At 44.1% G+C, this 23,571-nt stretch overlaps 1 protein-coding gene across 1 annotated transcript in view; it reads right to left on the reverse strand.

Annotated features, from left to right (window-relative positions):
* ATP6V0A1 (ATPase H+ transporting V0 subunit a1) overlaps positions 1-23,571 on the reverse strand; it is an 84,525-nt gene that overhangs the window by 6,665 nt on the left and 54,289 nt on the right. The window contains exons 9-20 of the mRNA XM_042783263.1: positions 20,332-20,544; positions 17,636-17,786; positions 16,413-16,552; positions 15,959-16,116; positions 15,417-15,507; positions 13,052-13,170; positions 12,298-12,514; positions 11,790-11,897; positions 10,891-10,965; positions 6,551-6,658; positions 5,627-5,644; positions 125-242 (exon numbers count right to left, since the gene is read on the reverse strand). Coding sequence (XP_042639197.1) covers positions 125-242; positions 5,627-5,644; positions 6,551-6,658; positions 10,891-10,965; positions 11,790-11,897; positions 12,298-12,514; positions 13,052-13,170; positions 15,417-15,507; positions 15,959-16,116; positions 16,413-16,552; positions 17,636-17,786; positions 20,332-20,544 — 1,516 coding nt within the window. The remainder of the gene's footprint in view (positions 1-124; positions 243-5,626; positions 5,645-6,550; positions 6,659-10,890; positions 10,966-11,789; positions 11,898-12,297; positions 12,515-13,051; positions 13,171-15,416; positions 15,508-15,958; positions 16,117-16,412; positions 16,553-17,635; positions 17,787-20,331; positions 20,545-23,571) is intronic.

Consider the following 23,571-nt stretch of genomic DNA (forward strand, 5'->3'; position numbering starts at 1 on the left):
TGCATTCAGGAGCCTGAAGAATTCCAGAACCTTTATGTAATTCCACTTTACGTAGACCCCCACCTGGGAAAGAGCCCAGAGAAGGGGCAGCCCCCAGTTCTTGGTCTGGGAGGACTATACTCACGTGCATGAGCGAGACTGAGGGCCCAGAGCCGTAGGTAGGAGGCAGTGTTGGAGATGCAGCCCAGGCAGTACTCGATGGTGTGGATGGCCTGGTGGACCATGGTGTCCCCAAAGTCAAACTGTCGTGGGAGGAAACCAGAGAGAAGGTAAGAGGCCAGGAAGGGAATGGGATAGAAACCTTGGCACACTGAGCCTGGGCCTGAGCACTGCTAGCTGCCTAAGCAAGGGCAGGGGACTGCACTTTCTACAGCTGGTGCCTTGCCGTGGAGGGACCAGGAGCAGCCAGTGCTGAGTTCAATACTCACACTCGAATTCAGGGGATTTAGCTAGGCCTCCTCAGAAATGCTGCCTGGCTTAGGCCTCAACCTGGACACTCTCACTCTCCTCAATACCCCATATGTCAGTACACTCCATCTTGATCAGATTGTCTCAGTACATTTGTTTTTCTCCATATGAGGCTGTGAGCTTGAGTGGCATGTCTGCCAAGTCAGAGTACTCAGTAGAGAAAACGGCTGCCTGGACCTGTGACCACTAGGACTTGCTGGTGGACTCTGCTCTAGCTGAGTCCCACCTTATGGGTGTCGGTGAGGAAGTATGCCTGCTCGGAACAGGAGTCAGGAAGGGGCTAATTCCATGTGCCCAGGAGACAGGCACCAGGTTGGAAACTGCCTGGAGAAGATGCTAAACCTCTGTGGTCACGGCCACTTTATTATTTTTATAGCCTTCTGGGAGCAAGATGACCTGTTTTCCTTGTGACTTCTGGAAAGATTAAAAGGGAGCTTTTTGCAAGTTTCATAAATTCCTACATGGATATTTCATTAAGGTCAAACAAAGCATCTCCTGATTTTGTTTTCCTCATCTTCCCTTCATTCCCACTTTTCCTTTCAACACCAAGAATTCTTTCCCGAGTAAAGGGGTGGAGCAGGAGTTCACGTTGAAGACTGCTCCAAGTGCAGTCGGAGGTGAAAACACGCCTGTGTGGAACACAACTAGGTGGCTCAGAAGCACCAGGTGGTTTTCACGGGGTCTCATGATCCTGTGTGGAGCAACCAGCTGCCCACTGAAGAGCAGCAGGCGGTTCCACTCCTGGGGGAGTCCCCTCCCACAGAGCACGGATCAGAGTCCCAGAGGGATGTGCACACAGGGGGGGTGGGCAGCAAGATTATGGGCCTTCAGGCCCTCCTGGGGGCTTGGCTGGCCTTCCCTTCCTCCTGAACCCTCCTCCTCAGTCAGAGCCTCACAGGGCCAAGGGCAGAGTCTCTTTCCTACCACAGTTTCTTCTTCTTTTTTTAATTGTTATTTGGGTAAAAATTTACAGAGCAAATTCACTTTCCATATAGTTCATATACACTGTCTCATGACATTGACTACAATTTACCAGAATGCAACAGCTCCCCTCCTACTTCCTCCCGATAATTATCTCTTCCCTGTGTCCATCCCTCCATGCACTCCTGCCCCCTGAGCTGTCTCCCTGTGCATGAACAGCCCTTCTTTCTCCCATGATTGTTCTCTCCAAGGAGTGTATCTACCTCAGGTAAATGTTCAACGCATATGCCTGTCTTTTGTTTGGCTGGAAGCCACAGGTGTGGGTTCAATTCCAGACCTGAAGGGCAGCTAGCCTACCACAGTTTCTTTCAAGACTCACCTGACTCCCAAAGGATCCCTGAAATACCTTGGGAAGTACATTCGGGCAGGATGTGAGAGGGGTACGCTGCTAGGGCTGTAACAGCCCAGGCCGTAGCAATGCAACGGAGGGGAGAGAGACCAGCTCCAATGCACCATCTCTGGGCCAGCACCTCCTTTTCTCTCACCCCTGACTACCCATCCCAGTGTATTTCTAGCTTTTCTTCTGGAAGGGACTTTTCAGACTTCCTAGTTACACTGAAAACCTCAATCCCAACAGTGCTGTTAAGAGTCTTTCTCATCATGCTGGCTGTCACCCTGAAGCCCCTCTGAAAGGAAGGAGAGGTCCCTGTCTTCACTGCTAAGAGCTCAGTGAAAGCAGTGACTGCTGGGCTGACTCTCCCAGGCTCTTTCAGCAATTTCACGCCACCTCAAGTTTCTCCTATAGAAAAAAAAGAGGATGGAGGATACTTCCCTTCCAGGCACTGCCTTCACTTCTCTTCTCCTTCATTCCCAACCTCATCTTTGTAACTCTGAGCAAGGTGTCTCATCCACACAATGGGAAAACAATGGTACCTACCTCAGAGGTGGGAATTAAATGAGAAACCCAGCCCCGCATGGAGGTCTGCCCAATCTGTGGCAGCTGTGACTCCAACCTTGAGCGTCTGTAGACTTCCTGTCTACACTCTCCCTTGGCTTCCTCACGACCCATCCACTCCTCACCCTCCTGCACCCTCTCTGCTCCATAAACCAGCCCTTCTGAGCAAGGTCATCCTTACGTCATCGTCGTTAACTAGCAGGCCTTCTACAGTCCTGACTGGGCCTTGGCAGCATCTGCCACTATGGCCTCTTCCTTCCTCTTGAGACCCTTGCCTCCCCTTGTTTTTCCTCCCACCTGTCTGGATGCTGCTTCTCAGTGTCTGTCAAGGTTTTTCTTCCTTAAGTGCTGGTGTTCCTGGAGCTCCAGCCTCAGCCCTGGCATCCTTCCTGTGGCGTCACTACTCAGGGCTTCAAGGGCCTGCACTAGGCTCTCAAGTGGACATCTCCAGCTCATTCTGCATTGCCTATTCCTAACTGGCTGTGCTCCGTCTCCTCCTGGATGCACCACCGGCAATGCAAACTCACCGAACTAACCTAGGTAACTGGTCTCCTCTGACCCCACCAAGACCTATGTCTGCTCCATGTCCCACATCTAATACAGGGGCACTGCCACTGCCCTTGGCACCCAAGCCTGGAAGCCAATCTTGAATCTTTACACACTCTCCTCTCTGACAGCCATTAAGGCATTAGAACCTCTAGTTTTTACCTCCTGCACTCAAAAACTCACTGCCTTCAAGTGGAACCCGACTCATAATGACCCCTCCTTGGTTTCCAAGGCTGTATCGCTACGGAAGTAGATTGCTCAACCTTTCTTCCTAGGAGTGGCTGCTGGGTTTGAACCGTCAGCCTTCCGGTTAGCAGTCAAATGTCTTAGGCACTATGCCACCAGAGATCCTTTTATCTCCTTAGTACCTCATATTGGTCCCTTCCTTTGTAACTCCCCCTGCAAATGCCTTACTTCATTTTAGGCTCTCCAAATCTTTCCTCAATCCTATCAGAGTAACTGGCTTCCGTGCCTTCAGACTGTGCCCTTTCCCCAGTCCACTATATCCTGTAACACCACCATTAGGAGTATTTTGGGAATGCATGGGTGACTGTCACTTCCAGCTTCACCACCTACTGATGGCTCCTTGCAGCCCAAACACTCTGCCACTGCTGACCTCTGCCAACCTCAAGTCTCACCTTTCACTCTCCCCCAACTCCTGATTGTGCTCCAGTCAAGCTGAATACTTGCTTATCCCCCAAATGTGATGTGCCTTTATATTAAGGGTACATGCTTGTGGGTACCTCCTCTCCCCTCTCCACAGACTCTGGCTTGACCAGACCAAGCTTAGGCACATCCTACCTCAGGGAGTCCTTTCCTGGTCTCCTCTTCCCCAGCCCACCCCAGGGTTTGTCAGATGCCCTTCTTTGTGTTCTTGCCATGTTCTAGGTACATCTCTAGCACAGCACCTGTCACCAGACTGTCTCCTCAATGTGTCTGGGAGTTCTTGGAAGGTGAAGACTGTGTTTTTCTTCTCTCTCAGTCTCTGTAGCACCAAACAGTGCTTGGAGCATGGAGGGCAGATAAATGAATGGATGGGTGGGTGGGATGAATGGATGGATGGATGGTGGGATGAACAAACGAACGAATGAATGAATACATGTATGGTTGGGATGAATGCACCTGGAGAGAAGAAACTGATGGGAGGGAGAGTGCTGCTGAGTTTTGTTGAGCTGTTACAGCCTTCAAAGATTTCCCAGACAATCAGTTGGCCTGGTCTGCAGTTGGCCTGAGTGTCCCCCATAGAAAGGGACAGCTGCGCCTGCTGGGCTGGAGAATGTTCTGCATGGGGCAAATGGATTTTCACAGCCAGGGCAAAATGGGAAAGTTCTAGAAGAAGTAGGCTGGCTTTTTTTCAAAACCAGTTTTGTTTGAAATCTTTAGACAGTTGCCACAGTTATGTAAATCTGGCTGCAGAGAACTAGACTGTGCCTGATAAAGATAAAATGTTATGACTACTTTGGAAGCCAAAGGAAGCTGAACCCCCATGTGAGCTGGGTGGCCAGAGACTGGGCAGACTGAATTACAGTCCATCTTGTTTGTACAACCACCCCGCCTGGCACATGGCTATAAATGAGGCTGTTGGTATACAACCACCCTGTTCTGAACATGATCATGGCATAGGGTGCTCAACTAGAAAGACATTGAGAAAGCAGCATGGGTGGAGGTGGTGTTACATGGCGGGGACTGGGCTCCTCATTGACGAGAGGACACCCTCCCCACCCCGAGCCCTTCCAAGCAGCTCAGCCAGCAACTGTGCACCAGTGACTGACCCAGAGGGACACAAGGCCACCCCAGCACTAGCAGCAGAGCCTCTCCAGCCCTCAGGAGGATGAAGCCATCTTTTCACAGAGGTTTTCCCATTCCCATTCTACTGCCCCCTTAGACCAGGAGAGCCAGGAGGGGAAGGGTGTGGTTCACAGGTCTAGGTGTTTTAGAGAGAATTTGGGGAAGGATATAAACAGTGCAGCAAGGCTTTTTTTTTTTTTTTTTAAACAAACACAAAACCAAATCTAAAACCTGGGTACACTAAAGGAATTATTCCAAGGCTAGAAGGTCATCTACTCCACCTGTGGCCTGCATATTTAGCCAACTTTTATTCCCCCCGCCCTTCTCTCTGTGTAGCTGGTGTATATATAATATGAGATGGATTTTTTTTTTTTTCTGGGGTGCATCAGAGGCAAAGCCTCCTTTTGAGAGCTGTCTACCTCTCATATCTGGGCCACCTGGACATACAGCTAACCCCAAGCAAGGATCCAAGCATCAAGCTGATGAGGGCAGCAGGAAGAGACTGGCTGCATCTCAGACAGGGAGGAAGGGTGAGCTTTGCCCATAAGCACTCAATGGAGTGGGAGGAGACACAGCTACCCCCAGTGGCAGAACAACCACACCACCGCAGGAGAGGATGGCTGAGGCCAGTGGGACTTAACCCCCGAAGGGAGTCACTTCAAGAATGCCAATGCAGACATTACTTGTAGCTTCTTTCCAAGCCATTCTCAGAGGTAGTAGATCAGCAGAGGCAATGAGACAAAGACAGAGGTGACTGACATGAGATGCAGTTAATGGAGATGAGCTGTTTCAGAGCACAGGTTCACACCCTGGTTACAAGTGGCCAGTGAGATGCAGGATCACAATGTCATGGAGGGCCCCAGGGTGCGACAGGGTCAGCAAAGTGATCACAAGGATGGGAAGAGAAGCCCCAGATAAACATGAAGGCAGAGCCGGCTTTCGTCTTACCACTTCGTCCTCGGTAGGCTTGAAAACATAAATTTACACTTAGTGGGAAGCCACACCACACACAAAGTTACAAGTCATGAGCACAAGGCTATTACCACTTCTTGGGAAGGAGTGTTAATGCTACATGGGGCTGACATGTGGGAGAAAGAACTTGGCATACATGGAAAGCGAAATCAGCAGGAATTGAAAGCATTAAGATCCGTATTTGTAAAAGGCCCCTTGACCCTTGCAATTTCTTTGTTAAAATGCCATGTATATAGTGACAGTGGTCAGATAAACTGAAACATCCAGTCACTAGGGTCTCAACTCCTACTTGCTTTGAAAAGAACGTTAACAAACGGATGAGATTCAATGGTTCAGTGCTACTAGTGGTCAGATAAGGAGAGAGGGTTTTAAAAAACTGAGCTTGGAGGTGGTGTATGAAAGAAAGTCTTCCTGTTTTTTTAAAAAAAGTAGGCAAAAAAAAAAAAAAAAGGCTAAAACAAAATACCTGCAACAATAGTGAATCAATGGGACAGGGTTTCAAAAGTACCAGGGAATATGTACTTAGAACATATAATCAGAACAGTTCCTGAGAGAGCAAGGAATGAAGCGGCTCTCGTAAATGGTCCGTTTATGGCAATAAGAGCTGCGATGCTGGGCCTATGCTGCCTGGGTCCCGGGGAAAGCTTAGCACTGAGATCTGCATGCAGAGTACTGCATGCGACACAGAACTGAAGGAGCAACAGAGCAAGGAAACAAAATTACCGAGGGTTCTAGAGGCAACTAGAGTTTGGAGCAGCGGCCTGCTGGTCCAGAAGGCAGGCTGATTAGTAGTGTTAGAGTTTTTATTTTTCAAGGCGAAGACTGGAGTGAAGGCTCGGAGGCCCGTGACTAGGGCTGGCAGAGGCAGAAGGAGAGGAGGCCCAGCCCCCTGGCTCTTACCTCTTCCGCGTCCTCTGAGTGGGTGGAGAGCTGGTCATGCTGAATAATCTCAGCATCCTCCTCGGTCGGTCCGTTGCCCACCCTGATCCCACCAAAGTTGAGAGTTCCCTACACAGATGAACACAAAGAGCAGAATTTGCCTGGGCTTTAATGTGACACTCTGTGAGGTGGGGAAGGGGATGGTTAGTACATACAGACCTCAGGAAAGCATACATTCTAACAACAGCAACAAAACCCACTGGTCAAAACAGGTAAGTGCAAGCAAATCACTGTTCCCACCCCAACCGTCACCACCCGTAGCCCCAGCCTACGCTTCCCACCTCCTCCAGCTTCAGAGGAAATATGCAGGTCTGCCTGATGCACCAGCCTTGCCTCAGTCAACGCTGAGAATCCCGTCTGAACGAAAAGCTCAATACAAATAGACGCTCACAAGCGCAGCTCTATCTGTAAAGCCTGCACTGGCCCAAGTCTTCTAGAACTAAAGATAAGACTTCCTACAAGGGAGGGGAGCCAAACAACATGGTGTCTGATAAGCTTTCAACAGAAGTCCGAGAGTTCCAGCAACCTGTCCCAGAAATGTAACAGATTCCTCCCCAGGAACAAAGGACTTCATTGGCCAGGGAAGGAAAAAAAGCACAATGTATGTTAGCTTGCAGCTAGAGCAATACTAAAAAGAAAAAGAAAAAAAAGAGGCGGCTTTCTTTCAGTGGTAGATTCTGGAATGTTAGAACAACTCTTAGAGGCATGTGGGCAGATCCTGAGTTGAATGTGTGGTCCTTTTCACTGCACAGGTAGCTTTCAGCAGGGTCTCCATAAGCAGACCTTTAGAGTCAACTTGATTTGGAAAAGCTTGGGTTTACTGAGGCAAAATGACTCTTTGGGCTCAAAAACAGGTGAAATTGGGATTGAATCTGACAGACACCAATTAGAGTCAACCTGCCACAGAGTGGAAGAGCTTAAGACATAGCCCTTAGAACCACTTCAAACAGTTTCCGTCCAGGGAGACAAACAAGGCAAGAGTCTGAGGGCTAGTCTCCTGCCAAACGTCCTTCCCCGCAGCAGTCAATGCACGGGCAGCTGTGGCCCGCTGCCCCGAGGTGCCCACTCCCAGCGTCATCTTCTGGTATCCACCATTTACCAGAGCTTCCCAACTGGCTCAGACCTCAGCACTGGGCAAATTCTCCCTCTTCTTTTATGGTGGTTCTCAAAGGCTGTCAGAGAACCAGGCGCATCAGAATCACCTTGAGAGCTGCATTTTAGAGTCTCAAACACCACCCCTAGAAGCTGTAAACTTAGTAGGCCTGGGGTGTACTAAAAAAAAATATTTGCCCAGGTATAAATCGTATAACTGCTGGGGCAAAGTCTATCAGAATTTAAAACACACGCATTCCTCGGCTCAGCAATCCCACCGCCAGGAACATTATGCAAGGAGGCCTTGGAAATGTGTGGGTTTAGGTTCCAGACCGTCACAATAAAGCAATTACTGCAATAAAGAGAGTCACATGAACTTTCCGGTTTCCCAGTGCAGATAAAAGTTATGTTTACCCTACACTGTAGTCTATTAAAGGAGCTCTGGTGGTGCAGTGGTTAAGGCACTTGGCTGCTAACCAAAAGGTCTGTGGTTCAAACTCACCAGCCACTCCATGGAAGAAAGTGAGGCAGTCTGTTTCCGTAAAGATTTACAGCCTTGGAAACCCAATGGGGGTCACTGTGAGTTGGAATCAACTCGATGGCAGTGAGTTTGTTTTTTTTTTGGTTTGGTAGTCTAATAAGTGTACAATAGCATTATGAAAAAATGTGAAATACTGTGAAAATTATCAAAACATGAGACAGAGACACGAAGTGAGCACATGCTGTTGGAAAAATGGTGCGGACAGACTTGGTTGACGCAGGGTTATCACAAACTATCAATTTGTTAAAAAAAAAAAAAAAAGCAGTATCTGCAAAAGATAATAAAGCGAACTGCAATAACAATATGGTATGCCTGTACCTGTGGATGTTTGTAGAGAGAGGTAGACAAGGATGTTCCCTGCATCACTGTTTGTAACCCCAAAGAACTGGGGACAACGAACACACTCATCAACAAGAGAGTGATTACCCAACTTTGGTATATTCACCAGAATGTTCTATAGAATCTTAGGCAGCCATAAAAAAGAATGAGGCAGCTTTATATATATTACAATGAAAAAAATCTCTGAGACATACTAAGTTATAAAAACTAATAAATCAAGGAGCAGAAGAGCACTACAGTTTAAAATACAATTTCTAATGTTTCATATATGTGTGTACGTTTGTGTACATACACCATATATATATCATATATACACATAAGTACACGTTTATATCAATAGATGAGGGACAGATAGATGCTGGTAAATGCAGGAAATAGTTTGGAGGTTAAAACAAAACACCTGCTAACAATACTCTTGAAGAAAAGAAGGGTGGTGTGGGGCACAGGGAGGCCTTTCTTTTTCAGTTAGTACTGCTGCATTCTCTAAGTAAAGCCATGTTTTAATTTTAGTTTTTAATGTCAGGAGAGGACTGTCTGGGCCAAAAGATTACATGCCATTTTTATTTCTTCTTCTACTTATCTGTTTCAGTATGCTCAGGAAAAAGTGAAAGTTCACCAGGTGATTCTGATGTGGGGTTGGATCTGAGAACCACTGAAGCTCTGGACATCTTTAGATTACACACATATTACACCTGACAACCCTGAAAGGCTACAGACTGGAAGTCCACCTCGGTGGCACTAGTGGCAGGAGGGGACTCCACTGTATCTGGATCTGGGCTATTGGACAGAGGCAGGCAGGGTCAGGCTTCCAGGCTCCTAAAGTAGGACGCCATTTCCAAAGCTCCCTCAACCAGCAGATAATGTGAGGTGTACACAGGTGAAACCTCCCAGCCTGACACTAACAAGTGCCTCTTCTGAACAAAGGGAATGGGAGGGTACAGAAAGGGGGATGATAGACACACAACCAGCAGATCAAAAAAAATGAACAAACTCTGATACATGGCTTACAGACAACCAAGAGGATACTGAACAGAACGAAAGCAGATCAGTGTTCAAACCCTCAGCCCTCTGGGGTGGAGAATCCAGGGCCCTCATTGTGGATGACCATCTTAATTGCCTTCGGGCTGCTCTCCAGAAAGAGATGTGGGCTAAGAAGAACCTGAAAGTGCAGGCTTCCAGCCTACGGCCTTTCACCCTGGAGAGCACCAGAGAACAGGATGCAAATTTAAAGGTACCCACGTCTCTTTAGAAGCACAGTATATAGACATAGGCTAGCAGAAAGAAGAACACGTGGAAAGAACATCAATGAATAGGTACTAAGTGCTTTTAGGGCTTTTTTTTCCCCCTTCTAGGGAAGGAAAGAGTAAGTCCCTACTTGAAAATAATTTTAAGAATCAATAATAAAATATCTTCTGATGATTGCAAGTAGTTTTCCAAACTTAAAATGATTAGAAAGACCCAACAAAGGAGATGTTTATCCATTCAAATACTTCATATTCTTTAAAAGAACATGATAGAACACAGAAGTATGTAAGTAAACGGTGAGATTTTAAAAATTTTATAGATTCATTACTTAGAATATATTGTACTAATTTGGGTATTAGCACAGGTTTTGGTTAAGAGGTTTTTTCTTTAAGGACAAATGTTCAAAAGCTTAACATACAAAGTGTTGTTAATTGAGTCATGAAGTAGTAGTGAAAGAGGGAAGGATCAAGACAGAAGATGCTTTTGATTGTGATCACTAGAAGTGCAGCTCACAGAAGGAGACATGCAGAGCAGCGGAGGTCTCACTGGAACAGCTGAGGACAGGAGGGCTGTCACAAAACAGTTGACATGACTAAGCTGCCACTGGAAAGAAGGTAAGTTATTGCTTAAAGAGGACCAAATGTCCTAGTGTTACTCTCAAGTAGAACTTTCAAGTGCAGAGAAACAAATCCAAGAATCACAGAGATATTCTCACTTCCATGCTGAGAATCATCCAAATACATGGTCAGAAATACAGACATGAAAGTGGATGAGCCCAAGAGCTGTCTGTTGTCTTGGATTAAGATAATGGGACTCAGAAAGGGTACAACAGCCACTTTGTTTTCATGGACATGACTGTACTTACATATCTGAATAGAAACTTAGTAGACCAATGGTAAAGATGGTATCTGAATCTATTAAGAGGTGGAAATCTCTTCTGTCATCGTCTCAATGAGTAACAGGGGCATACTTCCCGAGAGCACACGTGTTCCCCACTGTCCATACAGTTAAAAAGAATTCTGCTGCACTGTTTGCCACCTCTTTAAACATGACGTGATGGTTTGTTGGTTGGGATTTCACTCACTGTTGCAGCCGCTGCTGCCTCTAGTCCCTGTTGGCTCGGGGTTGGGCTGACTGGGGCCTCCACAGGTTGCCCTTCCTGATAGTGAATGGAAGAAAAGAGGAAGGAAGAAAACAAAAGAGGGAGGGAACGAAGGGGGAAGACGAATGGTGGGTACATGGAAGGATGAAGATGGTCAGAAAAGGGAGAAGGAGGGTCTTGTAACTCAGCTGCTCTGCAACAGGGGTTGCAGATCTAACAGCCATTTGAGAGTCATGCAGTTCGGGGTTTTCGGGAAGCATTACTGGATAGCCAGAAACCACGCACAACACTGGACATCTGGTAATTTAACTTTGTGTGTGTGGGGAGAACTCATTGCACACATATATTAAGTAAGCACATGTATGTATGATGCTTTTGAAAAAGGAAACAAAACAAAACAAAACAATGTCCTTTAAACCAAACCTTTTTCCCAGATGTTTTTGTTGGTGAAAGCATCAGAGTCTCATTTTAAAAGAAAATGTTTTAAGTGTCAGCCCTGTGGCTGCCCAGGCAAACCACACGAGTGGGTTCAACCATCTACAGCTGCTACAGTCTAACTCTGTCTGATGCTGCATTTAGACATGCCCAGGCCTGGGTTTTAATGAGTATAGCGTGATGCCCAGAAAAGGTAAAAACTTATGACTTGTTCTCTTTACTCCAGCTACTCAAAGCTGAATCCAGAAGTCTGCCCAGTAAGTAACTGTTTCTCTGACATCAACAACACCAGTGCTCACACTTGGGTATGTAGTGCAAATGCATTTTAAGAGTATACAGACTTGTGTACCTCTGATGGGGAGACTGATTTAATTGCCTTGATCTTTAAACAACCAATCAAACAAACAAAAAGGTCTAATAGCTTTCAGCCACAAAAATATACCCACCAAATGCTTCCTTCGCAAATACTGATGGCGAAGGACCAGTGGTTTAAACAGCAGCATCCAAGGTACACACAGTAGTGCAACCACTACCAGGAAACACTGAATTCCTTTCTGTAAAGAAGGACAAGACATATCACATACAAGTTTATTAACCAAATACATAGCTTGCAACTCCAGCACAAATTTCCCCTAAAATTAGTTATTTCTTAGTATCCTATGAATAACACTCTCCAGTTTCAAAATAATTAGTGGATATTGTGGCAAAGCCCAGGAGCTGACTGACCTATAGGATAGTCTTACTCTGTTGGGATACAAAAATTATTGAGGACCCTTCTGAGCTAAGGAGGAGGGGCTGAGCTTAGATCTGGGATGCATGGGGTTAAAAACCAAATACTACAGAAAAGGTGTTTTTTTTTTCCTTCTCCTAAGCTTTTTCAGGGTCAGGGAAACATGTGGCTTCTTGACCTAATTAAGCACTTAATTAAGACAGCCCACCTCTGCGATGACGCACCTGTCCAGAGTACAGCATTGCATTACCAGAGTCCGGGTAGGAAAAGATGAACATGTTTATGAAATGGATCAAGAGGCTTGGTGCTTTCTCAGAGGTATGAGCATCATAGGCTGTCCACTTATAAAAAATGAGGATAACCAAGTAGCCAAACAAGGAGGTTATGAAGATTATTTCAGGAATAAAGCCAAAGTAGATATTCAGGGGCTTTTTGAAATAGCTATAAAGAGAAAGGGAAAAAAAAAAAAAAAGTTAGACGTGGACAGATGCAGGGCCTCTCCTACACTGAATGAAGTATTCAGTCAACGTTTCTACCTACCCCTCCCCCAGTTCTGTCCTCACCCCTTTCAGCAGCAGCAGCCAGAGGCACTCAAGGCAACAGACACTGCAGGATTCACCACCACAGCCAGATTTTGGGTCCTTGAACTGTCCCTGCACCACCCTCAACCAGCAGGAAGAAGCTGGAAAATCTCACATACAGTTTATAATTTTGTGTGCATTACACATCAAAGAAGAAAAAGAACTGACTTGTTTTCATGAACATTGCTCAAACTTTTTTCAGAGATCTTTACTGCAACTGCAAACTATTAAGAGGCTAATATTAAGCCTCACTGAAGAAAATGGGTTTTTATGAAAGCACTTGTGCAATGTTAAATGTGGTTCTTAATTAGTAATCATTCCCCAAAAATGTTACGATTCCTTAGGTAAAAGCATTATCTACAAAAAGCAGTCCTATGACAGACACAGAGTAACTCACGCATGGTTGAAAAGGCTCAGGGTGACCCCAAACATCATATGGAAAATACCAAGGATAACAGACATCTTCATCTTGAAGGAGTTGAGAAAGGTCAATTTATTGGTAGCAATGTTCCAAATCTATCACAACACAAGAAAACAAAAGGTACTGCAAAGAGGTCTCAAGTAGAAAATATTACTCAGCTATTTAAAAAGTAGCTGACTTTTTTATGATGGAAAATTCCAAACATAAACTTAATTAGGGAGAACAGTATAATGAATTCTCACGCAGCCATCATCCAGCTTCAGTAATTACTATCGACTTATCAACTCATGGCCAATTTTGTTTCATCATATCCCTCCCTGCTTCCCATCTCCATATTATTTTGAAGCAAAATCCAGGTATCATTTTATCTGTAAATATTTCAGCATGGATCTCTAAAATGTAAGGATTCATTTTAAAAACATGACCTCAATACTGTTATCATACCCCAAAGTATCAATGATGATTTTTTAACATCACGAATATAATCAGTATTTAAATTTCCTTAACAGTCTCCAAAAAATTTTTTTAAAATTAATTTATTTGAATGAGATGCAAGTAAGGTCCACACATTGTGAATGCTGCTGATACAGCTCTTAGTCTCTACAGGTTCTCTCTCTTCATTCCTTACAAGACATTTGTTGAAGAAGTTAGGCTGCTCCTTTACGCTGTAGGTTTCCCTGTCGTCTGTGCTCTGCTGATCGCTCTCCAGTGGTGCTACTGTTCATCCATCAATTGCCTTAAGCTCTTGTTACCTAAGGCTGCACATCTGTGATATTTCCCTGACAGTTCTCTCTTCCTCCATTTGGCCACCAGATCAATATTCCTAAATCATGACTCTGAGTCAGACACTTCCCTGCACCAACAGTTTCCCTGAAGTCCAACTGTCATCTCCAGGCTTAAGTATCAACTGTAAGTGTAACGTGTAGTCCAGATCCTCCACAGCCTAGTCAAGTATCTTTTCTTTCTGAAATGGCTTCTCCATGAAGAACTCACCCTAGGTGACCTGACAATTTATGACTGGTTCTCTCCAGCCCTAGTCTTGCCTAAAATTCAGTTCTACAACTCCAATTGCCCAACAGACTTTTATACCTGCGTGTCCCATATCAAAACCAAACCAAACCCACTGCCACAGAGTTGATTCTGACTCACAGCAACCCCCATTGGTTTCTAAAGCTGTAAATCTTTATGGAAGCAGACTGCCCCATCTTCCTTCCGCAGAGTGGCTTGTGGGTTTGAACCACCAAGCTTCTGGTTAGCAGTTCAATGCCTTAGGCACTTAACTCTAGAGTGTGTCCTATAGATATCTCAAACTCAACATCTACCCTGGAGGCATCAAATGAGGTCTGTAAAAAAAAAAAGAGCTTTGTAACTAGGGGACCCTATATAAATATAAGGTAATATTATTATCAAACTCCATTATTATCAAACTCCAAGCTACTTGAAGGTGGAGCCGTGTCTTAAAACTGTTTCCCTCAAAAGGCCCTATAGATGATAGAGATTTAATAAACATTGTTAAATGAACATGTAAAACATTACTAAGACTCTCCAAGACTCAGTTTTCTTATCCATATGATAGAACTGTTTCTGGATTAAATCAAATATGCCAAGGGCTCAGCATAGTGCCTGACCCTGTATAAGCATTTTAGTAATGTTAGCTATTATAATAATGACAATAATTAACTCTGTACCTTCCCATCTATATTTTCTACATACTTCCCATCACCTACAATAATCTAAAAAAAAACTGAAAGGCCAGATGAATTCCCACTTTCTACAAGAAACCTTGATCTTTCCAGCCCATAGTGATCTGGTTTTCCTCTGGATTTTTATGAACCCTACTATCTAATGCTTATTTTTAAAATGTTCCCTTTGTTTTTCTTTTTAAGCACATAATACAAAAGATTTGATCATATTTTATTTGCCTGAGTATTTGAAAAAAAAAATATTCTGAGATAAGTATTTATAAGTATGTTAAGATAAGAATGGAAATCTGAAATTCATAGGAAAAAGTTATTTCTGCTTTGTTAAAACATCTGGCTAAAAATAAAATCCAAACTAAGTAGAAATAAGTTATACACTGGGAAGGAGTCTTGGAAATAACTCTTCTCAGAGTCAATATTATTAGCCGTCTCAGAAATAAGCAGTGCCGGAAGAAATGTTCGTTTCCCCAAGGCACTTGGGTCTCTTATGGCTTTGCTGTATTCTGGACAAATCCACCAACATTCTCCAAAAAGATGTCAACCTAAAACCATATAACTATTTATCTTCAGTTTAATTCTCTCACTTCAGGGTTACAGTTAACAAATTTGGGGTTAGACATGTAGAAAAGAAGTGCTCTTACTGGATCAATGCCAAAAGGGTATGGTCCACCAAAAACTCCAGGGACGGCTGGGTTCAGCTGGAGAATGGGGTTCCCCCGAAGAGTCTCCTCCCTATCATGGTAGGAGTAAAGTCAGATTTCTTTTTTATTAAGAAGAAGAAACTACTGGGGTCCAGGAACTGACCCCAAAAGAAACTACTATAGCTATCTTATCTCTTCAGTAAAAGAGGAGAGTCCGGTAGCTAAGAATGAGAAGCCATCAGAGACGACAAAAAGAACGTTTGATATAATACACCACTGACTAGGATGGTCTGAGAATCTGCTTTTCATTTACCAAAAAATACTCAATGTGGGCAATCTACAGTCTCAGTTCCTTGATACTGCTCATCGAATCACAGAGCACTTCATAAGTCGGAGTGTAAACAAAAGGAGACTCTGAATTCTCCTGAAACAGAGACAGTGTCCACCCCACCCTTCAGAAGTGTCAGTTTACCACTCATCTTAAAAATCAAAGCTGAACATGACAGGATAAACTCTGACGTTTAGCTTCTTTTGCAACTTACGTCCAATTATATATAGTGAACATTGGCCGGACGCTCCAGGATGACCCAAAGATATTGAGAGACTTGGAAAAGCAGTCATTGTAGATGAGGCCAGTGTAGGTGGAGAACACTCCCATCAACAGAATAATGTATCGGCCACTAAACACAGTGCTGAATATCTGGGAACCAGAAGGAAGAAGTCAGTAAGGAACGTACTCATGGCAGCTCATGTGTGACAATATTATTTAGAATATACTAGTCCCTTCCTCTTAAACCACTTTACCCCATCCTGGGTCAAAGGGCTTGAAGTAAAGATCAAAACACAGTACTAACCAGAAATTCATTTTCATAGCACATGGCCTCTTTAATGTGAAGGTAAACATAACTATTCCCTTTTGATAAATTCATGGGTAAAAGACTTTCATAATGAAGGCATAAGCGATTATTAGCCCAGTGGAGTTGTAACAAATATTACCTCATTCTCGTTCTTCTGGGAGAGGATCCGGCTCTCCCTTAACACCATCCACACGGCAAAAAGGGTCATCAAAATGCCATGGCCAAAGTCTCCAAACATCACAGCAAACAGGAAAGGGAAAGTGATGATGGTATATGGAGCTATACAGAAGCCAAAGAAGGAAAAAGACAAAGTACAGAAAACTGTAGCAACTCCCTAAATATCAAGTTGCTCTCTATACTCCAAGAGCAATATACAGTGACTTATTCCCAAGCTTCCAGAGCTGGACTATCAGGGATAACCTTCCATGGTGGGATCTGCACAGCTTACAAAGCACTTGATGGAACTTGGGTTGCTGCTAACATTTTAAACAAAGAACACGAGAAATGAAGCCTTTTGATCAACCACGCAAGACCAAAGGGTAGCATTTTCCCCAAAACAAAGCTTAGAAGGCAGGAAGGGGCACAAAAGAAGGATGAATTGAATGGAAACAGGGAACCCAGGAAGCAGGACGAATGCTGTAACATTATGGGGAGTGCAACCAAAGTCATGAAACAAAACGTGTACAAGTCATTGAATGGAAAATTAATTTACTCTGTAAACTTTCACTCAAACTACAATAAAAAGTCAGAAGAAAGAAAGGCTTTGTCTTCAGCTAGCCCTGGCAACTGCATGGTTTTCTCTGATCCCCTTTTTCTAACCCCAGACCCTGCACCTGGGGCAGGCCAGCTTCCTTCTCTTGTGCAACAACACTTCTCAGCTGGATAAAGGTGCCAGGAAGTGGAAGCCCCGAACTCAGAGCAAGGCAGGTCCTGCAGAAAATGAATCTTGAGACTGTTGATTTAATGACTCAGTCTCTCAGTGGAGCAGAAATTTGCCTTGTGCCTAACATGGACAATAATTGCTATATTTTCTCTGTCCAACCTGGAAGCCAAAATAGAAGGTGTTTAAAAATATCTTGGAAAAGACATTGCTTGCAAATGGTTTGCTAGAGAAAGGGCAAGTGTTTTATAATTGTGAGGGCACAAGGAAAAATTCAATCCAATGAGCTCATTCCCACCTCTTGAAGGAGTGCTACTGGCTATAAACTTCACTCCCTAGGTCAAATCCAGCACCTTTTCACAGTGATTACATTAGTACTGAGGTCTTGATATATCTTTAGGTTTAAGCCAATTGTCCAAAGGCATTCAAAGCGAGGCATTAAAAACAAAACCTCTAGACAGAAAAGATTTGAGCATTTTTACCTGGATTTATCTCTCGGTAGGTTCCAATTCCATAGGCATCTACAATGTTCTGAAAGCCATATGTGAACTTGTTGGTTTTGTTATAGGTTGGAGGAGTCTGGTTTGTCTGCATCCTATTCAAAATGGAGGGTACAGTGGAACCACTGTGTTCCTGGGAAACATTAAGCACATGCAACAAAATTAGGTTATTCTTTTGACTGTAGTTGTGATTACAGAGGTGAACACATTTATCAAAAATCATCAAACGATACACCTAAAACATGTCCATTTTCTTTCATATAAATTATTTCAATAAAATGAACTAAAACATAAAATTGTAGGTTATATTTCCTAGCCTTAGTGGAAACTAGGACTAGGTATAAAATTTACAACAGAAGATTTAAATTCGCAGAAAGAACATCCTTATGGTAAAAAAAAATTAACTCTAGAATGTGTAACCAAAGAAAAAGTGAAATCTCCTTCTCTGGAGACACTGTCATCTCCCTTTCCATAAATATTATCCTTCTCTCCTATTTTTTGGAGAAAACAAAGTATATTCCCTGACTCTCCTTCACCATTTACTCTCAACTTCCTAATCCCTTGTAGTCTGGCTGACTATATTTATTCAAAGTGATTGGCCTACCATCAAAAGGAGCCCTGGTGGTACAGTGGTTAAGCAATTGGCTGCTAACTGAAAGGTTGCCAGTTTGAAACCATCAGCCACTCTGTGGCGTGGAAGAAGGATGTGGCAGTCTGCTTCCATAAAGATTATAGCCTTGGAAACCCTACAGGGCAGTTCTACTCTGTCCTATAGGGTCATTCTGAGTTGGAATTGACTCAACAGCCATGGATGGGTGTTGAGACACAAAGGCCTCCAGACACAAAGGCCTTCTCTCCCAAATGCAGGCCCCTGACATTAAAGATCTTCCTCTTCTTTGGTGAGGGAGCTCTGGTAGTGTAGTGCCTAAGGCGCTTGACTGCTAACCAGAAGGCTGGCGGTTCAAACCCACCAGCCACTCCTCGGAAGGAAGATGGGGCAATCTACTTCCATAGTGATACTGCCTTAGAAACCCAAGGAGGGGTTGTGATGAGTCGGGTTCAACTCGACGGCACATAACAACAACAACAATTTCTTTGGTGAAAGTTTCTACTTCTTGGGAGTTTCCCTCTGTCTCACCAACCATTCCTTTTTTCTTTGCTGGCTCTCCCTTCTCCATGATGCTGCAGATCCCCAAGGGTCTATCTTCAGTTTCCCTGTTTTCTTTCTACAGTTTCACTCTCAGAGATCTCACTCCCTCCTACTCTCTTGACTCTCATTTCCTCTCATTCTGCCCTTCTGAGAACCTGTCCCACTGCCTGCTAGACATACCATGTGGATTTCTGTCCAGTATCCTAATGTGATTGAAACTAAACTTTCCCCATCAACAAGCTTCCCTTGCTTAACTTTTATTTTCATTAGTGGAGCCATTATTTCCCCAGCCACTCAGCTTTGATGCCTCAGAAAAAAAAAAAAAAAAATTAAGTACTTTTCTCCTGCACCTTGCTCTGTATCTGCTGATTCTGCCTTCAGAATGTCTCACAAATCCATTGTTGTTTTCTCCCTTTATCAAATTCTACCCTAAAGATCCTTATGACTTACTATTCATGTCTACAATAACCTCCTAACTTCACCCCATCCCCCACTTACTGACTCTCTTCATTCCCCAATCCAACCCAGATACACCATCAACAGATTATTCTTCTATAGTTCACTTCCGATCATGCCCCTTGACCACATAATAACTTCAAATGCATCTTATCTGTTATTTAAGGAGCTCTGGTGGAACAGTGGGTAAGGCATCTGGCTGCTAACCAGAAGGTTGGCAGTTCAAACCCCCCAGCTGTTCCGTGAGAGGAAGATGAGGCAATCTACTTCCATAAAAATGTACAGCCTTGGAAACCCTAATGAGGTTTGCTATGGGTCAAAATTGATTTGATGGGTTTTTTTTTTTGGTTAGCTGTTATTTAAAAGCCTTTCACAAGTAGGTTCCAATCTACCTGATACAGGTTTCCTTCTCACTCTTTCGGCAACCCATTATAATTCCTGCTTGCCCAACCACTCACTGTTCTAGACTTCTTGTCTTTGTCCATGATGTTTTTTTCTAGTTACTGCTGATCAATATCTTACTCATTTTTCAAAGTCCTGATGAAATGCCACTTTCTTGAAGTCTTTTCTGATCACCCTAGTTGGAAAAGCTAGCACCTTCCCTACACACACACACACACACACACACAACCACGCTTAGTACAGCTTGTCTTGAACTATATACATGTCAGCCTCTCCTAATAGGCTATAAAATACTTGAAGGCACATTTTTGACCTCTCTCTATCTCTTTGGGCCCACAGGTCAGTGCCCTGGACAGAGCAGTCCCAATTAACTACAAAGGGCTCTCTCTGGGTTCTACTACAGAAGTAGTCTAATGGGCTGAGAGAGTGAATCAGGAAATGTATGCTCTGGTCATGAGCTATTGTGAAGAATCATGGGTATATGAACAAGTCATTTAATTCAAGGATAGTACTTTAGGGCTTTTACAAAATTTATTGTCAGGATACGAGGTTAATCTGTTAAAGAACTGTGGATATAAAACTACCATGAAGATGAAACTGATTAATGGCACTGTTGATGGGCACCTTTCTTCCTGGCTGCCTGAAGCCCTGCTAGCTGAGTGGGACTCACCGTGCCCCTTCTGAGTGCAAACTGGATGGAGTCCAGGTCAGTGACAGGGCACCAGACCTCCGCAATGAGACACTTCTGGGTCACATCTATGTTGCACAGGTTCAGAGTGTGGTAGATGGCCTTCATCTTCCGCACCTTGATGAACCAGACCCGGACGTTTTTAGCAGCTGCCTGCAGAACCCTCTGGCGATGATCCTCTGTTTGATTCAGAACCTGTAGGGAGAGAAAGGAACAAGGAAGGGACCTTTCCAGTACCAGTCTCAGGTCTCAGGACATGAGTGGCAAAGCAGCACAGCCACCTGAGAGGGGTTGCTCTGTATCTGGCTTTTATCGTCTTCTGGCTAGAATGGCTTCTTTTTTTTTGCCAAATCATGAAGAGTCAGATTTCTAGTTATTAACACTGACTGTCAGGAGCTCTAGTGGTATACTGCCTAAGGCATCTGACTGCTAACAAGAAGGCTGGTGGTTCAAATCCCCCAGCCACTCCTCAGAAGGAAGATGGGGCAATCTACTTCCGTAGTGATACTGCCTCGGAAACTCAAGGAGGGGTCGCTATGAGTCAGATCGACTTGACGGCAGTGAGTTTGGTTTTGGTTTTAACACTGTCACTTATGCTCAAATTGAAGTCTAACCTGAGTAAATGTTTTGAGGTTTTCTTTCTATATTTAATCTTACCACCAACCCAGAGAACACAGCAAAACAAATGTTAGTCACCAGCTTTGACTTGGATAATTAAAGAGCAGTGAGTTTCCACTGGGAGTCTAGTCTGTAACTCAGACTCAGAGCAAGCATCAAAGGCCCAGGAGCTGACAGCCAATAGCCCCTGAACCGATGCCAGCGTGGGGGGGGCGGTGGGAAACAGGCAGCACTAAGCACCATCATCTGCCTAGGCCATACGGGGGAGATGTGACAGGAGACACTGGGATCTGGAGGACCTAGGGCCCTTAGAGAGGATTTAGACTGCCACCTCCACTGTCATCATGGGAGCAGACAAGGCTTGACCTCTCTTAAGACTTCTTGGAGAAAAAAAGTTTCAATTTTGATCCTTTGGAAACTAGCACAGTATATATTCCTAAGAGCAATCAAGCATGTTATCAAGATGAGGGCTGAGGAAGGGGCATGGACATTTTACATTCCATGTCATGTTTACTGCCAACTATTTAAGGTTTCAATGGCAGGAGGAGAGATAAACCCCCTCATTCCAATTAGAAAGGATTGGCCAAACAACCCACCAATCACAGTTCTGCATGCGAGTCTATCTCTTTGAAGAAGAAAAAGCCTATTATAAGCACACGTCTCCATGTGCAGCACTTGTCACTACAGAACAAAGGAGTGACCAGTCCCTGAAAACTGTCTTGGGCAGAGGAAGGTGATTTCCACAGAAAGGTTGTGGCACACAGCATACAGGTCGAGTGCTTGTGTTACCTGAGAATAAAGGAGCAAAGCTACCCTCTCTCTCGTTGTTGACTACTTCACTATTACTGGTAACACTTCTGAGGAAGGATGCTAAATAAATTCACAAACAATGTTTTATCTGCTTTTCTCTTTCCCCACCCCTCCCCCACCTTAGTTTCCCTTTTTCAAGTTTCTGTTTATAAAGCTGGATTTTTAAAAATCAAATTCTAGTCATTTACCCTAACTACATCACATGCTCTTTAAATATATTGTAAGTCTGGGAGGAGAGACGGTAGCCCTAGAACCCAGCATGTACTAATGAGGCCTAGCACCCACCAGATCTTAAAAAACTCTCTTCTGCTGGTTAAACAGACAATGTGCTTTACAGGAGTTGGCAACAGGTCAAGTGGGTAGGGCATCAACAATGGGGGTAGGGTGGAGAATTGTTTTAAAACATTTATTGTGGTTTGGGTGAAAGTTTACAGAGCAAATTATTTTCCCATTCAACAGTTTATATACATTTTGTTTCATAACATTAGCTACAGTCCTCTCAATGAACACCAATCTTCCAATTTCCTCTCTGGGTTCTCCATTTTCCCATCTTTCCTGCCTTCTGAGCTTTGTTCTGGGGCAAATGCTGCCCTTTTGGATTCCTACGGTTAACTGTCCCAAGAAATGTTCCTCATGGTGTTAATCTTCACCTTACAGGCCTGTCTATTGTTTGACAAAAGGTGATCTCCACGAGTGGGTTCTGTGCAGGTCTAAGGGCCATAGTCTTGGGGGTTCCACTAGTCTCTATCAGACCAGTAAGTCTGGTCTTTTCTACGATTTTGAATTTTGTTCTAGGTTTTTCTCCCACTCTCTTCAGACCTTCTGTTGTGATCCTGATCAGAGCATAGGCAGTGCTAGCTAGGCACCATCTGGTTCTTCTGGTCTCCAGCTCAGAGGGAGAATTTTGAGAGAGGAAGGTGAAATAGCAGTTACACAACTCTGACAATTTTGCTACTGCTAGAGCAACTGCCTTTGGGATGAAGTAAGTTTACTAATGTTTCAAGGGGGCGACTGTACATTCATTCTTTGAACGGGGAACAAATCCCAACCTGCCACCCTTTCCTTCCAGGTGTGCATAAATCATGACTCTGCTCTTAGGACCCCGTGATGACCACTTGCGCATGTATGATGTACACACTGCAACTGGGTAAAAATGCAACACAAGCTCTTTCTGGGTATAAAATCCACAGCAGGGCTCTTTAGCTGGACTATTTAGTAGACCAGAATGATACACACCAAGCTGTTAAGAGTGGCTGCCTCTGGGAGTAGTGTGTGTAAGAGAGCAGAACTTACTTTATATGTGATTCTGTTTTTCTTAACTAAGCATACCTATTATTTTTATTAGAAGCTCTGGTAGCATAGTGCCTAAGGCACTTGACTGCTAACCAGGAGGCTGGCAGTTCAAACCCACCAGCCACTCCTCGGAAGGCAGGTTGGGCCATCTACTTTGATGTGATACCGCCTCGGAAACCCAAGGAGGGGTCGCTATGAGTCAGGTTTGACTTGACAGCACGTAACAACAACAACATTATTTTTATTATAAAACATATTTCAGCCTCAAAATATAGAGGAGAACTGAATATTCTACTCAAGAAAAGTTTCAGATGCACACCATTCCTGTCTCGTGTGAGTACAACTGATGCTATTCTCAGCACTCATCCCCTGACACTTTTGCCCAGCCTCCAGGGAGATGTATTACACATGGACATTTCTTGCTTTGTAGCCTGGGCTGCTAAAGGTGCCTAATAAACTAACTTAGTGTTTCAAGGAAGAAGAATGATCTTCTGTTATTTT

The sequence above is a fragment of the Orycteropus afer genome, unplaced genomic scaffold (genome assembly GCF_000298275.1).
Source record: "Orycteropus afer afer isolate SDZICR_OR568_19922 unplaced genomic scaffold, OryAfe1.0 scaffold00786, whole genome shotgun sequence".
NCBI classification, from domain to species: domain Eukaryota; kingdom Metazoa; phylum Chordata; class Mammalia; order Tubulidentata; family Orycteropodidae; genus Orycteropus; species Orycteropus afer.